The sequence below is a fragment of the Maniola jurtina genome, chromosome Z (genome assembly GCF_905333055.1).
Source record: "Maniola jurtina chromosome Z, ilManJurt1.1, whole genome shotgun sequence".
Classification (NCBI taxonomy): Eukaryota; Metazoa; Arthropoda; class Insecta; order Lepidoptera; family Nymphalidae; genus Maniola; species Maniola jurtina.
In genome coordinates this window covers 7347574-7366280 of record NC_060058.1, presented here as the reverse complement: position 1 = coordinate 7366280, position 18707 = coordinate 7347574, and the positions used below count along the sequence as shown (strand labels likewise).

At 35.3% G+C, this 18707-nt stretch overlaps 2 protein-coding genes across 3 annotated transcripts in view; one reads left to right on the top strand and one right to left on the bottom strand.

Annotated features, from left to right (window-relative positions):
* LOC123880070 (adenylate cyclase type 6) overlaps positions 1–517 on the bottom strand; it is a 155854-nt gene extending 155337 nt beyond the window's left edge. Inside the window, exon 1 of the mRNA XM_045927963.1 lies at positions 403–517. The gene's annotated coding sequence lies outside the window, so the exon portion shown is untranslated. The remainder of the gene's footprint in view (positions 1–402) is intronic.
* Positions 518–5513: 4996 nt separating this feature from the next.
* LOC123880076 (SET and MYND domain-containing protein 4) lies at positions 5514–18669 on the top strand. 2 transcript variants are annotated; one of them, XM_045927977.1, is made up of 13 exons: positions 5514–5583; positions 8263–8487; positions 9071–9242; positions 9645–9827; positions 12734–12880; positions 13157–13236; positions 13539–13660; positions 14146–14282; positions 14394–14837; positions 16555–16738; positions 17163–17381; positions 17612–17753; positions 17843–18668. In XM_045927977.1, the coding sequence occupies exons 2-13, from the start codon at positions 8290–8292 to the stop codon at positions 18032–18034; spliced, it is 2220 nt and encodes a 739-aa protein (XP_045783933.1). In that variant the 5' UTR covers positions 5514–5583; positions 8263–8289; the 3' UTR covers positions 18035–18668. The 2 variants fall into 2 exon arrangements, with proteins under 2 accessions (XP_045783933.1, XP_045783932.1); XM_045927976.1 differs by lacking the exon at positions 5514–5583 and adding an exon at positions 7337–7446 and having other exon boundaries at positions 17843–18669.
* Positions 18670–18707: the final 38 nt, after the last annotated feature.

Sequence of the window (18707 nt, the reverse complement as noted above, 5' to 3'; positions counted from 1 at the left end):
ATTAAGCAAATATTTACGTAATACGGCATAAAAATAGACTTAACAAATACATGTATACCGTGTCTTAGAGATAAATAGGCTTAGCAGAGGCTAATCAGTTACAATATACGGACGACACACCTGAGGTGACCACACATAATGCGGTGACTGCGTCTAGTTAGATCCCACCTGATCGGTAAAGCCGCTTAGACATATTTACTTTAAGATGAGTTACGACCTTCATTCGACGCACAATGACTCAAACTCATAACTTGAAAATCGGATTTTTTCAAAACGCTCTAATGTAGAGATCACGCGCTCCGATGAAGGATTTTTACTTTCAACATGGTTTTGCAAGTGCTGAAGTGTTCCGTGACTTATTGTAAGCGATAAATACAAAAGTGTAATAGAAAACATACTTACGGGTTAGTCCTCGTTTCGAACGGGTGCGATCATTCGATCGTAAAGTTGGGGCATGTAGCGGTTCACGTTCGGGAATAATAGAGCAAAAATTTAACGTTAAGTCCACTCTCGTAGAGCGAGAACGCGCAACTGAAGTGTGATAGAGACACGAGGCTCGCGGGGTGATAACCGCTGATAAGCGATACGTCATCAGCTCCATGAAGCTGGTTACTAAAATGTGTTCAATTGTCATAGAATTGTTTCTTACGTTTACATTTCCGCCTGACATACTACCTGAAATCTATACAATAGCGTCTACCAATAAATATTAGTAATAAGGCGCATCACTGATTGAGTTTTATAGATAAGTCAGTACGCTTATATAAGGATAAAATTGGTAGAAAAAACAATAATAAATGTGACGCAACATTTTTTGTATTAGACGATTTTGTAGTACCTAACTAGGATCTAAGATTAAAAAGAGGTTTCAAGGAAGTGCAATATAATATGTAACCCTTTCCATCAGATAAAGATATGTTCAATGGAAAAACATAAAAATTCTTATTCTCACTAAGGTCGACCGACTGTTCATGGATTGCACAATAGGATTGGTGTAATTTTACATCAAACAAGATTACCTACGTTAACAGCGGGGGTGTGGCCTAGTTGTGACAGCGCATATCAGTCGAATAATTGTTTAGCAACTATGAACCAAGTCAGTAAATGGGAGATAGTATTTGGAGCAGGAATTTGGTTTTTTGTTTACCCGTACGTCTTTCCATCTATTCTACTAACATCTAATGATAATCGTAAATATAGATAACGTAAACTCGTATGTGGAAGAACCTGAGATCTCAATTCAATAGTATCCCAAAAAAATCCCTTACAATTATGTGATAAATGGAAAGAAATCACCAACACAGCACAATCACCTCAGCAATAATAAATAAGACGTATGACAGAGGAGATAGAGAGGAAAGATAACACTATAAATAAACAAATAAATTAAATTTTTCTATAATAAGTTTATTGAATAAAGGTTTCAGCAACTATACTAAATTTCGAAAACGGTTCATAAATCTACCTAGTTTATTTGTAAAACGTCTGTAACTGAATCAAACTATATGGGTTTCTTGTTTTACTACGGATCCCTAAAAAAGAAAAGCAGAAGAAAAGTGGACGCCCAGTAAGACGAAATCCTACCTATCATCTATACTAATAAATAAAATTGGAGTGTCTGTCTGTAATTTCGAAATAACTACCGCATATTAAGGTCATACGGTTATTTGAACGATACTATAACTGAATCACACGTTTTTAAAATTTTTGTCTGTCTGTCTGTCTGACTGTCTGTCTGTCTGTTTGAAAAGGCTAATCTTGGGAACGGCTGAACCGATTTTGACGGGATTTTCAGAGACAAGTAGAGAATTGACCAGGGAGTAACATAGGCTACTTTTTTAACCGACTTTCAAAAAGGGAGTTGTGTTTTTCTACCTATGTACACCGAAATCTCCGAGATTTCCGAACCGATTTGCGTCATTTCTTTTTTAATCGATAGAGGAACTTTGCGACATTGTTTCCTAAAAAATTGGGAGTCCAACTCCTCAATCCTGATGCTGCAGGGGATCTGACCAATCCACGCGGGCGAAGCTGCGGGCATTAGCTATGTATGATAAGATCAATGACGCCACCGTACCTACCTACTCAGTATTAAATTTTGAATGGTAAAACATTTCCGTTGTACGGTCGTGGTCTTCATGAAGTGACCTTATTATGGCCAGATGCACTGACCTCTACACACTGGAGCTGTGATTGCCAACATATTTTTGACTCAACTTGATTTTCGCCATTTTAGATATATATAGCAATAGTAAGCGTCATGTGAGCGTACCTGCGATCGCATCTGGTGGTAAGTGTTGATGCAGTCTAAGACTGAAGCGGGCTAGCTAGGTAGATGTATGGCAGTTTCTTTAAACACATCGGTTTCTATGCGCCATCGCACCGGAACGTCAGATTGCTTGACGAGACGGTTTTGCCAGTCGATAGATACTGAGAACACAGTGGTAACTAGCCACGGCCGAAGCCTCCCGCCAGACCAGACCAAAACAATTTAGAAACTATACTCCTACTTATAAGATCACAGTATTTATCATATTATTTATCACTGCGCTTGGGAGGTCAAAGGCAGTTTCTGAAATAAGCAAGTCTGACAGATAGATGGACAAATGGACTTAGTCGCATAATACGGGTGCCTTTTTTACTATTTTGATACCGAACAATAAAAAGATAGGCATAAAATTCTTATACCTTATAAAGGGTTAGTAAATTAGAAAAAAATCGCAAAAGTTTTGTAATGCAGGTAACATTTAAAAACATAAAAATCTGTAATCTGTTTAAACATAAAATTGTTTGTACCTACGGCCCTCTTACAGTAAATAACCATGGTTTTGTTTAACTAACATGCCATAAAATCAAAAATTTAATTTAGTTAATATATCGAAATGCTGTTACTAATAGACATTCTGTAATAGATTTACCACTACTGAATATGACTTTCTCTATAACATAATCCATTAGACAGCGCCGTTGAGTGGCAGGTTCACATTACGTTGGATGTTGATTTGTGATCTAAAGGCATCATTAGTTTGAACAAAGGATAACCTTGATGCTATTGAACACTGCGCTTCTATTTGCAATTTAGTACCTACATGTAAGTAGGTAATACGTAATGGACCGTAACCCCTATGTAATTGTATGGTTCACTCCCATCTAGTAATTATTGTATAGTGACTATTATTATTATTGAATCAGATGGAAATGTCCATTTGCTAATAGGTTTAGATATACATATCTATAAATGGAAAAAACCGGCCAAGTGCGAGTCAGACTCGCGCACTGAGGGTTCCATACTCGGGTATTTTTTCCAATATTTGGCACGATAAATCAAAAACTAAATAAAAATCTGTTTTAGGATGTATACGTAAATCCCTTGATCATATGATACCCCACTTAGTATAGTTATCTTACTTTGGAAATTGAAACACATTTAAATTTTTTTCAATGATTAACTCACAAATTCGCAGTTTTCAGATTTATTCCTGTACTTGTGCTATAAGACCTACCTACCTGCCAAATTTCATGATTCTAGGTTAACGGGAAGTACCCTATAGGTTTCTTGACACACACAACGGACGGACGGACGGACGGATAGACGGACAGACAGACAGACAACAAAGTGATCCTATAAGGGTTCCGTTTTTCTTTTTGAGGTACGGAACCCTAAAAACTGACTGACTGATCTATCTGGCAGCGGTAACGTAACGGCAGGGCTGGGGATGCGAAGAATCTCCAGCAAAGATACCCGCTAGGTGGACAGATGAGGTCAAAGGAGACGTAAGGAGCGCGATTCAGGCAGCGCGAGACCGTGGTGTGCGAAACTCCCTACAACAGACCTGTCCGCTGTAGGCATGTATCTGTTGATGATGATGATAACTCATCAAATCCTCGTAGTGAGGGTTATTTCCGAAAGAGTAATAAAAACCCGAGCCCCTGATTTAAGAACTTAAAGAAGGTGATTTCAATAACCTGACCGGACTTTTCCAGACCTTTTCTTTTTATTTACTCCTTCAGAAAAATAGCTTAATTTTGTGGCATTTTTTTTTGTCTGAGCCAGTAAGCTTAAAGAATTTCCAGATTGTCCTAATAACAATAATTCTGCTGTTACTTTTCTGTATTGGTCAGTTACCGCGTCATGGCGTCGATTAAAAAAGTTATATCAAATCATAAGCGAGTAGGTACAATCCCAGTAGAGGACTAACTTGGAAAATAGTAACCTCTAGCTTTTCCTGTTTACTTTATCTACGCAGTATAGAATTATTTATCATACGAGTAACTCCAGTAGGTACATTTTTAGTACTAAAAAATTCAGTCTCTTACTTAAATACGGATACGTATACCGAAAATCTAATCATGTTCTCTCCATTAACTTGTAATATCGTGTCCCATTCAATAATGTCCTTAGCTATTCATAAACTATTTGAATGAGGATAAAGTTGCTAGGCGAAATTCTTTGAAAAATTGTAGGTAACTTATATTTTTGCAGGTTTTATTCACGCTTTAGTATTGTCGTTTGCTATTCACTCCGCACACTTTACTAATTAAAGACAAACTTTTAGGTAAAAGTTAAAATTAGGTTCATAACGAAGACTTTGCAATTAGGCATTTTAAGGTCTACATCTCCTGAGGATGCTCCGGTGTCGGGGCGAAACGTGCATCGAGTGGTGTTGGGATTTGTGTGGTGCTGCGTGGTGGTGGTTCGTGTGACTTGCTTGGTGGCTGGCTTTTCCTGCATGTTTTTCAGTGGGAGGGCGGGCGGTGCATGTCGCATGCTGCATGTTGCACCATACAGATTTCTTTGGTTTGGCGGATTATAGCAAAATAAGCTTTTGGATCCTTGTACATAACGAGGTTGTTCAGATTTTTGGAATTGTATAGAAATTTATCATTATGTCATGACTAAATCGAACTATGTGCCCTGCCCATTACCGCTTCAGCTTCACAGCCATTAAGCTATTTTGATTACTCTGGTTCGCCTACGGATCGCCTCATACCTGATTTGATCACGGAGAGAAACTCCATTGCCCGATTTCATTTTCCAATTAGTTGGTTCAAAAAGAGGATGTTGTTAAAGTCTTTTCATTTTGCATAGCATAAAACATTAAATATACTTAATTAAAACCATGTAAGCCCAACCTCCGCTTATAGAAAGGGTGTTTATTTTCCAAAATAAATAAATAATGAAATGGAACCTGTACACCTTAAGAAGAAATCGATCAATTTAATCAGTTGTTGGGCGAAAACATTGCGGATATAGTGTAGCCAGGCGCAAAGCATTGTGTGAAATATAACAGAATAGATATATATTAAAGTTAATTAAATTAATTCAATTAAAATTTATCTCAAAAATATAACTGCCTGAAATTCATCTAATCAATATCAATAAAATTATTATTGGTAAGTACTTAAACTACGTTCCGGAGCACAGATGGCGCTTGGTGCTAATAATTCAAAAATAGAACTCTCAAAATTCAAATGGACGTAATAGTATATGTGTATATCTAAGCCGTGAATAATTTTAGAAAAGTTTGCATGTGCGGCTCTAGCCGGCAGTACGCTCCAGCTCTCTTCATCAATATCTTGGAGGTAAATAAATTTATGTTTTACTCTATAATATTGCCTGTATTGAATCTGTGTTTACTGAGTTAAGGTTTAATATATAAACAATTCTGTAGGTATTAAATTGTATGTAGTAAATAGTGCAATTTTTTATTTTAGTGGTGATATCCAATAACTTCTGTTAATTAGCAAGAAAATAAGGGAAACAAATGAATTTTTTATTGAGTTCTTCACTCTGTCACTTTGGTCAGTAGGACCTACTTACTCACTAAGCCGCAAGACATTGTCATGTGAAATAAACAGCAGGCATTACTTGTTGGAAACTTTAAAGTCCAGCAAGCTCGCGCAGCTAGCGATGTTGAAAGTTCTTACATTAATATTAGATAAGGAAGACGATCTTATCTACTTCAAGTTCCGGACGAACTCAATTTTTGCAAAATTTGAACGTCTATTTTTCTTTACTACTTACTTACTGTATTTCTTTCTACCTTTTCAACAAACTTAATAAGTATTTAAATATTACGTAGACAAAACATAGTAAAACGCAAAAATGATTTTCCCACATTTACAGAGTTCCAGAAAACTAGAGAGTTCTAGAGATCTATGTATTTTAATATGCAAAATTCGTCCAGTTTAGAGTTTCATTAGATAGGTACAATAACTATAGATAGGGTGATTCCATTCAATAGCTAGTTATTAAAAAAAAATCAGATTGAAACGTGCCTTAAAAATGATTTAATATTTTTCTCGAAACTGTACAGCCTTATAAAAACAACTTTAAATCTACAAGTCGCACCAGCAAAGGAAAGTCATTTACTTAAATAAATTTTCTGAAATGCGTTACTTTGAGTTCTCTAGGACTCCAGTCTGTTGAAAAGATGTTATTAGTTAATTAAAGAAACAAACTGCAAATAAGTGAAAATACATTTTGCAACTCTTTTCATTAAGGAAAGAAAACTAACAGAAATATTCTGTAGAACTGAGAGAAGAAAGTATATCATTATAATTAAAAAAAATCTGTTAGAATGTTCCCAGTAATAATAAAATTAATCACTATCTAGGTCTACTACTTTTACTTAAGTAGCTATTTCTAAACCAATTTGATGGATTATAAGTTTTAAGTTTTATTTTTGTAAGCGGTTACAATTGACTTCCGCAACCGCTTAAAAGCTCGTTCACACAGGCTGCGTAAGCGTTGCGTAAGCGTAGACGTAACGCGTACCATTGCGTTGTAATGTATGGAACTGTGTGAGACATGGCGTACCGCTTGCGTGGCGTGATCGTTCACGTAGACGTAATGCGTGCAGTTACGTGTATGGGTTAACGCGCGTCGCTTTGCACGTGTCACGTGTACGTGCTACATACGCAATTGGTGTGAATCGGCCTTTGGGGTGATCAAGAAGTTCATCTAATAAAATAATGATTAATATAACTCTAAGTAGGTACTAATCTATTGTATCGCTGAATTATAGGGTAAGGTAACGTTTGTAAAATAGGTATTAGGCGTTATTGATAATAACCGGGTGCAGTTATTTTCGTTAAGAGAATCACTAACAAACTTGTAATCTTTCAACGTCGGATTACAGACAGGTTCAATTAAATTTGAATTAACAATATAGATGTTCCTATTCTTATTCAAGAAAGATATGCACAAAGGATACATGAGATAGACAGTCACGTACCTACTCGTAACTCTTGACATTTAGAACACTGGAAATGTTCAGTGCTAATTTTAACCCGGCAATAGGAAAATGTACGTTCGATTTTGCGCTCAATCGTAATTTGCGTTTAATAGCGGGTTAATGAAATAAACATGAGCCCTAAAATGGACGCCCGAAACACAAATACATGCAAAACAGCATTGTGGCGTTAATAATGAAACATTTCACTGTGAATATCATTTGTGAATGTACGATTATGATAACAGTTTGCCGAATACCTAATTTCCAATGTTTACCCATCTCCAGATTATAGTACTTTCACTGTTTAGATAATAACTTGTTTACAATGTCACCTATATAGTAAAAGTATGCCGCGTAGCTGATACTGTCTAAAATGCAGAAGAAGAAAAAAATAAGTTCAAGCCAATTACAAACATTAAAAATATCGTAAATTAAAAATTTACAACTTATTATTAGGTATCCGACTTCGGCGTAGCCTAAAAGAAGGGTTCTGTGTTTGATCTGTATGTAGGTATGTGTAATGTCCACTCGTAGTTAGATTCATCCTGATGGCGCGATTGTCTTACTAGTGATTTATTAGAAGTAAAAATTCTTCAGAAATCAAAAGAGCCAAATTTTAAGCGCTTTAATGTGTCCGCTGGAAAATATACAGGGCAAGCCGCAGTCGGGATTACATTGAAAACTGTTTAAATTTCTTATATAATGGGGGGTGGTAGTCTTTAATTGTAATATCACCTGGTGGTAAGTGACGATAAAGTCGTAGATGATAAGATGTAACCGCCTGATATGCTAGTCCCACAATGGTTTTTTTTTTATTTTGTATTATTATAGTAGTAGTAGGTATATAGTAACTCAAAATCGAAAGGTAGACGAATCAAACCCCATCTGTTCGTCTATTAGTTTATCAGACGTACTCCTAGCGCAAGCTTTGCGTTTCGTTAAAAAGGGAAATTTGAAAAAAATTGTAGATTCCAGTCTGTATCTAGGGATATAAACCTATATAGGTATCAATCTCTGTTTGCAGGCTTCTTTGCAAACTTTAATATAGAAGATGTCCCGAGTGTACGAGGAATTCGACCCAGCTTTCGCCTCAGTATGCAGCGATGTAACAGTGTACTCCAATAACAAAGGATTCTTCAAGAATTTAGCTGAAGAAATAGTTTCATTGGCAGAAGTCGACGGTTGGTTGCAAAGCTTTGAAAATATCGAAGATGATAAAAAGGTTACAGCGGTTATGGAAAATAATACAGTAAGTTCTACAATTTTTAAAACATTTCCATGTTCTCTGCTTCACCTGCTTGAAATAAAGAAATCCCAATTTAATTCTACTAAGCATTTTTTTAAATCTAAGAAGCTAGGTTTCTTTGTAACGTTTTTTAACAACGTTTATTAAGCTGATCCGCCCGGCTTCGCAATGACTGAAATTTGATTAACCTATAAATAAATCTTGTGGATAAAGAAGCTTACTAATGATGAAGGAATTACTTAAATTGGTTCAGTAATTTTAGTTTTCATATTCCTAAACTTAATAAATTTAAAAAAAAATACAGCTTAAAATCGTACTTTTGATACACAGTTTACACATAGAGCAAAAATACAAAGTGATGTGTGTGATTGTGAGTGACAAAGAGTATCTATAATCACTTGGTCAGTGAGTTCTCTAGATCGCACGACAACTGTTTTTAGGGTTCCATTTTTTTTCTTTAAATCGATTCCATGGTTCCCCAGACCAAAATTGTTTTCGTCGCATCCTAAATTATCTGAAGTTATTGCGATGCAATGATGATTTTATATATTTTGTACTGTGTATGTAATGATGTATGTATGTGTAGGTAATGAGCGCCTTGAATGAAGTTCTACAGAGAATTCAGCCGTTGTTCCGTGGAAAGGATGTTAGGATATCATACGAAAGACGGTTGGCTGCACAGTCTTGTTTAAAAGAAGGGGATCTAACAAAGAGCTTAGCTTTGGCCAGCCAAGCGGTGCTACGGGCTCCTATGACAGGTAATTTGTGAATGATTTTCATTACCTATAAACCATCTATAAATATCTATGTTACAGCTTATCCTGAAGCGTAGCGAGGAATCAAATACACGCCGCCCGAGAACAAAATATTTTGAACCCAAGTGACACCTACTATTTTTCATCAGTACCTATGAGAAAAAAACTAGGAGTACCTACCAATTTGAAACTCGTATGAATAGACATTATATTGAAAGTATAAATAAAACACAAATACTAAATAATTATGAAAAAATTAAACTGTTATATTATGGGATATATTTTGACAATATGTGAACTGTAAAGTAAAGCACGAACGCGGACCAATCAAACGAGAGATCAAGCTCAAACTCTCTCTCATAAGGACAAAACTCGCACTTGACCGATAAAAAAAAAATGTTCCAGGAGCTGAGGAAATCATTGACGGTGGAGTGTCTCTAGCGCTCGCCCTCTGGCTTCGCTCGGAAATACTTTTACGCTCCGATCGTCCAACAGCCGCCTTAGAAGATTTAAAATTAGCTTTGAAAGAAAGATTACCCGCCCGTATGAGATCCGAGTATTATTGGAGGATGGGACACTGTTATAAAGGTACCTATGTCAATATCACTGTTTAGAAAACAATATTTACGGTATCATATTTTATAATCTGAGATTACACAGTATTGATACAAATCCATAAAAAAAGAATACGTTTGTGCTTGGTTGCTATTAAAAAATTGGCCGAAAAGAATTTTATTATTAAAAAATTGATTTTTTAAATATCCTCCTCTTATATCAGTTATTAATAAAGTAAATAATAATTATGATCTATTACGAAAGCAGTAATTGAAAAACCTATGTATTTTTTAAATCGACAACCACAACCTACTATAAAATATATGTACACAGTCCTAATGTACGGACCTAATGTAGTTCTATAATGATATTTTTGGTTCTACTCTTCAAATTTCTTGTTACTCCACATTGGTTACCTTATTGGCACAAAAAACCATGTGTTGAATTAAGAATCTCCTTCTTTATTGGAAGTTGGTTAAAAAGCTTTGGTTAGCATCTTTCAAGGGTAGCTTTATTGCTTTTAATCTATAACCTTTATATAAAAAGTACGAAAAATAGATTAGGTACTATATAAAATGTTTAAGTTAGAGATAGAATATAGATTAGTATTAGGTTGTATAAAATTTGATTAAGTCAATAATTGTTAATTAGTTTAATTTAGGTTTATTACTACTGAACTGACATATACATATTGTATACAAGTTCTTTAAAATAAGTAAAGATTTAAAAAAAAAACTATTAACATAATCACCATAAGACCTCTATCGGCACATGGCTATGATACGACCTTTACATAGGTCGGTTGGCCGAATTCGTCGACCACTGTTTAAAGTGCATTGAACCGTTAAACATCGGTTAAAAAATTTGGCTACTGATTTAACGTGCATTGAATTGTTATACATCGGTTGATGAATTCGGTAAATGCGCCCTAAAAAATACTAATAGGAACTTATAAATAATTTTTAGGGACTTAGAGGGCCAAGTTCCTAATTATAGATTCAAAGGAGAATGGACAAAATTGCCCCAGCCCCGGCGCGAAAAGCACCTATCTCATAATTTTATATATTTTATGGGTATTAAAAATAAATATTTGTGATCTCCCTAATCAGTGGCTAAATAGCGAAAAATTGCCTACATTATTCTTTCAGGCACGAATTTTAATAAACGATACAAATAACAAATATTATCATATATTTATATTTTATGCATTTGTATGAGTATGTTAATATTCATTTTTTTATATACATAAGATTATGTACCTACAAATTGCACATACATATTATTATCTGCAATTTATATATTATGGTGGGTAGTGAGGGTAATACTAACAAATACAATATTATGATAGGTAATGTGTATATTCTCTTATAATTCTAAATCTATCAAAACATTGTCTAAGAAGGCAGCGGCATGTTCAAATTCTTGAACGTTGTGTAGGACCCAACCAAGATAGTATAAACCTCAAACCCCCACCTCAAACCGCGATTGCGATCAAAACCTGTTGCGGAGTAATCCGCTACCTGTTGCGGAGTAATCCGCTACCTGTTGCGGAGTAATCCGCTACCTGTAAGCAGTAATCCGCTACCTGTAAGCAGTAATCCGCTACCTGTAAGCAGTAATCCGCTACCTGTAAGCAGTAATCCGCTACCTGTAAGCAGTAATCCGCTACCTGTAAGCAGTAATCCGCTACCTGTAAGCAGTAATCCGCTACCTGTAAGCAGTAATCCGCTTCCTGTAAGCAGTAATCCGCTACCTGTTGCGGAGTAATTCGCTACCTGTAAGCAGTAATCCGCTACCTGTAAGCAGTAATCCGCTACCTGTAAGCAGTAATCCGCTACCTGTAAGCAGTAATCCGCTACCTGTAAGCAGTAATCCGCTACCTGCGACTCAAATGCACAGCCGAGAAACAATAGAAAAGTATTTTTGCAACAATCCGAATGTAAGCAACCTTGTTTTAAAAAAAACGAATATTGTTATGAAAGACGAATTTTGTTAAGATAATAAAGATTTATTTATTTATTTAAAGAATTCAAATAAAAGTGATTCTGTAGATATTACTTTGCATTTTTACTTGAGATTTGTTCTTTTGGTAACTAGATAGTTTAGTATAAAAATCGTGCCTGAATGAATTTTCAAAGCAATTTTTTCCTATGTTAGCCACTGATTAGGGAGATCACATACATTTATTTTTTATACACATCAAATGTATGAAAATCTGAGGTGGGTTACTTTTGCGCCGGAGCTGGGGTAATTTTCTATGAAATTTGCGCATTCTCCTTTAGCACAAACCAAGTTCTAGCTTAATAGTTCAAGGCGTCTAGAACTAGTTAACCAAGTTATGATATTGTTTGTTACTATATTTTGAGAACAGATGTATGCTTCTTCGACGGTCCTTGCTTGCTGGGGAACATAGCTCCAACACGTAGAGGCTTCATAAGCCAATTAATTTATTTAGATGGATATTAATATTATTATTGTATAGAGCTAATTAAATTAATATTAAATTGCTAATTATGTTTACTGCATAACAACAAGCTTATTTGTTGTAGGATTACCAGGGCATGAATAATTTATATAATCCTACCTAATAACTGAAATCGCTTTGCAGTCTGCATAGCTACAATAAATGTTCTCCATTTTTTTTATTGCATTCGAGGTACCATAAATAGATACATTACGTATCATATGCATAGGTACTATAAATTTATAAGTTAATGTCTACGACTTCATCCCCGTGGTCAAAGATTTTTAAAAATCTTTTGGGAAATTGCTTATTTTCCATATTTCAAGTATTTTAGAAGTTTTGTCAAGATTGGTTCGACAGTTGAATCATGTAAAGATAGGACAGATAGACACTCTTTGGCATTTATTTTAATATTAGTGGATGTCCAATATTAGCCATTGCCATTTGCAATGTCTTGATAATGATTTTTTTTCAGGAGCTGGTGAACCGACTCGAGCCAAAGTCTCCTATGAATTAGCTGGAAGGCTCCTTGGCAACAATGAAGACGCCAAAGCACAGCTCGCTAAGGATATAGAGTCTCTTGATTATACATCTAAGCCTAAACATCCTCCGGACAAGCCAGGTACAGCAAAACAATGCTTGGTAAAATGTCTGCTTATTTTTTGTAATAAAACCTCATATAAGGCGTGACTTGAGGGTAATTCAGATCTTTTTTTCAACGTAATGTTATCGTGAATTCTGTCATTATTTAAAATAAGCGCCAAACAGAACAGCTGTTTAAAGACCGTTTTCATTTAGCGTAGTGTCTTAAAATACCAAGTAGTTAATACTATAATAATTATACTGATAAAAATGATACGATGCTTATGTGTATGATAATTGTATATTATTTTTTTAGATGTGCGGGTGACTGGGGGCGCAAAACAAAATTTACCCGCTCTTTCAAAGATGTTAAAGATTGTTGAAGAAAAAGACAAGGTAAGCAAAGGCTTCCTACAGGATTTTCAAAATAGCTAAATCCGCGCGGGAAAGAGATTCTACTATCCATTAGAAATCAGATGTATTGTTCTCTACGTACTTATTACGAACGGTCTCTATAAGTATTTATTTCAATTTAAAATAAAGATTATCTGAAAGATTCCTCCAACTCTGGATCTATAATGCTCGTTTTACAGCTTCTTATTCTAAGGCACTCGGCATCTTGATCTCCTTCCAACCACCGAAGTTTTGGCCAACCTAATGTAAAATATCTGTGTATATATTTTATTTATATTGTCCAGGGGCGATTTGCTGTAGCCGATGATGACATAAGTGTTGGAGACATCCTGTTGGTAGACAAACCTTATGCAGCATGTCTGCTCTCAGAATATTATGGAACCCACTGTCTCCATTGTTTCAAGAGGTGAGAATTATTTTTAATAGTCCAAGTCAGCTCTCATATTTGCAAGGAACTGTATAAAATTGCGAAAAAATCGTGTCCGCTCTTTAAAAAAGAAACACAAGTGTACACCAAGTGTATTTATTAAAAATCTTACACGCGTTTGCGCACTTCGTTTAATGTACTGGCATTCAGTATTTCTGGCTTTATTTGTGCCATAGATACCATTATTTCACTTGATTCTTTCTTCCTTGAGGCACCCTCTTCAAGTATCAAAAGTTCGCACTCAGCGTCATATGCTCCTACGTATTTCTCGATAGATGAAACAGTTCAGCGGCGCTTGCGATTTTCATGCAGCTTCGGATGTGGCGTAGCCAGGATATTTGTTACAACTAATGCCTTTTCTTCTTACAACTTTTGGTGATAACATCTCGCAGTTCTCATGCCTGGTCTGTGATAAATCAGTCAATGATAAATATTTAATATTGTGTGTATTTATTTCATTACAGGCTGGAATATTGTGACGAAGAGGCTCCAGTGTGGTGTCCAAATTGTTCAGGTGTTGCGTTTTGTACGACAAAATGTCGAGACACCGCTGTGTCTACTTATCATTCATATGAGTGTCAGTTTAGTGACCTTTTTATAGGTAATTTAAAATTACAACTTTTTTTCATTGGATTTGTTTGATTCAAGGTAGCAGACATGAGCTAACTTTTGTTTTTTAACACATGATGTTGACATTTTTTTTTCGTTTTAGGATCAGGAATGTCCATACTTAGTCATATTGCGCTTCGTATGGTAACACAAGCTGGTCTGGATACAAGTCAACAAATCCATGCTAAGTATTTAGGCAACGAACTGAAAACTGTTGAGAGCTCTACATTAAATGATATAGAGGGAGTTACAAAGAAAAACAAATTGAAAAGCAGAAAAGAAAGACTGAACCGAACAAAGAAAGGATTAAAGGGCTTTGAAGATAGAAATTCAAATGACGAAGAAATAGAAACGAAAATTGAGGACAAGACGACTTACCTCGAAAAGTTGGAATTGACAGCTGCACAAATTTATTCACTTTGCTCGCATTCACAGCAGAGAAAAGGAGCAGATTATTTAAAGAGAATTATAATGGGAATGTTCCTTACAGAGTGTTTAAAAAGAAGTGGATATTTTAAAAACTGCAGCAAAGATAACATGCCAAAAGGTAAACTCATAATTATTTACACAAACAAGAAGAAAGTAGAACCAATGCTTATGAAAATATTTTGTCACTGTAATATACCTACCTAGATAACTTAAAGCAGAAACAAAATGCCTAAATCTGTGATCGACCTTAATTGTTACTAAGAGATTTACATTTAATTTGTTTTTTTGATGAATTTGTTTTTCTATTTTGTATCTACACATCACGCTATGTCTCACCGGGTTAGCGCGGGGGGTGTATTGTGCGTTCCCACCTAGATTGCCATATCAACCTATCGCGTACTATACTTATATTGCAAACATCATAAAAATAGCTACATTAAAAGTATAGATTCATACTAAGAGGTTTTTCATATGAAACGAATTTTAACTCTGAGAACCGTAACCGCACCTTCGAGAATTTTGTATAGAATGGAGAATTGTTTGGAGAGTTTGCGATATCATGTTGCCACAACATCCTCAATGTCAATGTTTAACTTGCTAAGCAAGAACTCAGAAGTTTTGCAACTATCACTTCATACATAGTTAGTTGCAAACATGCCTAATAAAGGCGGCACAGGGAAGAACTAGCAGCCCTCTTCCATATCTCAGTGACTATGTAACAGCTATTATACTACCATAAAATAAAGTCCAACTATTGACAAGAATTCGTCTTTTGAATCGAACTTGTCTTTATTGATCAAATTTCTAAAATATTATTAGCTAACTTCTGAGACATAGATTAACATGGAATATCGGCGATAGATTAGAGAGATTAGACACTTATAGCATTTGTATGGACACCACAATGAATTTGAAATCAATATTAAATTCCTTGGGACACCGCACCTCAGTTAATTACTATTATTGTTGGACACTTTTGTAGTAAACAACTAAAGACTGGTTTTTCGTTTAGAGTTACTAATGCCAAAACGAAAAATGCCAAAATTACAATCCTAGCGTTTTGCGATAGCAAAAGATTACTTACGCAATTTACCCAACAGCATTATTTTTAAAAACGCAAAATACCAAAGTTGAAATGTTCAGAAATACCAAACCAAAATTTCGTAATTTAAGCGAGGTGTAATTAAAGCTTAATATTAGGATTTCTTAAATATAAGGGACCCGTATGATATTTTATAGTTTGATGTAGTTTATGTACCTGCTTTAGTTTTGATATTGTTTATTAAATTTTTGTTACTAAGTAATGTTTAGGCTCGCAGGAGGTGGATGGAAGAAAACTAGTCGGCGATAATATCCTTATAATAATTATATTCAAAGTTACATTTAAATGAAAAGACTAAAAACTAGTGCTTATCTTTCGATTCCCACATCGCGCGGGTTCTGGTATTACGCCGCGTCAGCTATACGGGTCGTATTCGTACGTGGGAATGGGAATGCATGTTGCGCTGGCTCACTATGTATCAGCCGCTGGCTTCGCCTGCGTAACAACTATAATGATTATTTATGTTTATCATTTCTCGTATTTCAAGTGCGCTTTGGCACTACGCAATTTGGCATTATGCAAGTTTGGCATTCTTACGTGCCGATTTACCAGGATCATACTAAGAGATCACTTGACCCAACCAAGAAATTAATTAGACACATTTCTCAGATTTCAGATACAAACTGTTTGTTTGATATTTGACAATTAAACAGCCAGCTCCAAATCACAAAGCCACTATGATACGAAATAGGCCTGCGAGTCAATTGATTTCTAAAAATTGCTTTTCTTGCAGCTGAAAAAAATATCTGCGAGTTGCTCGTTCGTAATTTGCAAATGTTGCAATTTAACGCCCACGAGATCTATGAAACTGTCCGCGGCGATCATCAGTTCAGCGGCTCGAAGCCAATTTACGTTGCAGTGGGTATATATCCCACTGGAGCACTATTTAATCATGAATGCTATCCCGCAGTGGCACGGTTAGTACCTATCTAACATAAACAGTATAATGATATCTTGTTATATAATCTTGTGAATGACAACAATATATTAAGTAAATGATTCCTATTAAACTGGCCTATGGAGCTAATTATAAATATGAACTTTTGCCTGCTTATCATTGTATTATACCTAATAGAACTTATCTATGCTAATAGATTGCTCTGGATATTTTTCAAGCGTCGTTTTTCAAGACGTCAATTATATTATTGCATTGAATATTGCTGGTTTGAGTTTGTCGTTTTCGTTAATCAAATCAAAGTTTACGTAACTTTTTCCTCTTTGTATATTTCCTTTAGACACTCTATCGATAGGTCATAAGTTTGAATACATTTCTATGATATATGATTTCCTTAATAAATAATTATTCCAGTTAGAAAATTTTCAGTGAGAACTTTGTTAAAGGTACTTTGATCGGCAAAATATAATACTGCGCGCGATACGACCCCTGCGACCCGGAGAGATAGTGTCTGAAAATTATGGTCCCCATTTTCTAATGCGGGGGCTCAAAGAGCGGCAGCGGATGTTGGCCTGTAGATATTGGTTCCGCTGCGAATGTATCGCATGCAAGGAAAATTGGCCTACCCTCAAACAAATGGATGCTACATCAAACCTATATTTAAGGTAAAAGCTTTTCTGTTAAGACTATAGGGACATCTGGTGACTTCTAGTGGTATATCGCATTTGAGCGAAAATCCACGCGGTTTTACCATTTAAATTACCGCTAGGGTCACTCCTGGGCGTGTACTGATCTTCAAAATTAAAAAAAAACCTTTGAGTTAATTTTTTTTAAATCTATTTATCGCAACCTAAGCTAAATCGACACCAATGATAAAAAAATTAAAACATTTTAGGTGCCCGAATGCTAACTGCGTGGGAAAATTTAGATCGGGCAAAAATATGCCCAATAGATGCGCAAAATGTTCTGTTACAATTGATAAAGAGTTGTTCAAAATGTATATGGACGATGTCAACAAATGTCTATCTCAATACCAGGTAAGTAAAGCAAAAATCTCTTCACACTCTTCTTCAACATAAATCTACAAGAAATAAATATAATGATTATTTATTTTATTTATCTGTAGGAAGGGGCAAAGCAAATGGACCTTGAATTTCCGAAAGAAGCCATTCAAACATTATCAGATGCTGTAAACAACTTCTATAAAGTAGCACGACCACCTCACCGTGAGACACACATTGCACAGGAATCACTTAGATCATGTTATGCAACAGAAGGAAATGTATACATTGTGAAATCTGAACCTAAAGAAAAATAGTCTAACAAAAAAAGACTGTTATGTTGCAACGGGGACATGTATGCGGCTCTTAGAAGTTGTAAGTAATAAAAGGAACTGTTAAAGGCGTTCTGAGCGTATGGTCCATGAAACCCTGTACTGGACATGGCTGGTATTGACAAATTTTCACATTTCCTGTGCGTAAATGTGTTGTTTAGTCTGGAGTATTTTAGTATGGGGAGGTCAAATCGCAAAGTTTTTCCGTTTCTTGTCTGGCAAAGTTCGCTCCTGTAAATGCACGCCGTGTCTTCCATGCGCTGCTATGTAACGTGCTTCACACAGTTTCTTGTATCACGTATACCTAAATACTTACTGTACACAAGCGAGCGCGCATTTAATGAGTTATATGATGATTTGCCATGCTATTTACCTCACGCCTTCTGGTTTCAGCATAACAATCTGGTTTCAAGTTGGTCAAATGAAGATTTGGTCGATTAGCAAAAAACTTTAGTCACCTTTTATCAAACACAAGTTATAAATTAATCAAATCATCATATTGGCAACGAATGTTCGCCAATTTTTAATATCACCAATGTTTCTAATATAAAGAAACACCTTTCCTATTGTTGTTTTTTGTTAACTCTACGTTTCGATTTTACGAAATAAAAATAAATAATATTGTTATTATAATAATTTTTATTTCTTTAAATTTTTT

What these genes read in the sequence shown, in the direction of transcription:
- LOC123880076 (XM_045927976.1), top strand. Translation starts at nt 8,290, where the DNA reads ATGTCCCGAGTGTACGAGGAATTCGACCCAGCTTTCGCCTCAGTATGC. An exon ending in GCTACGGGCTCCTATGACAG is followed by an intron (nt 9,243 to 9,644) that starts GTAATTTGTGAA and finishes AAAATGTTCCAG; the next exon opens with GAGCTGAGGAAATCATTGAC. An exon ending in TGTCTCCATTGTTTCAAGAG is followed by an intron (nt 13,661 to 14,145) that starts GTGAGAATTATT and finishes ATTTCATTACAG; the next exon opens with GCTGGAATATTGTGACGAAG.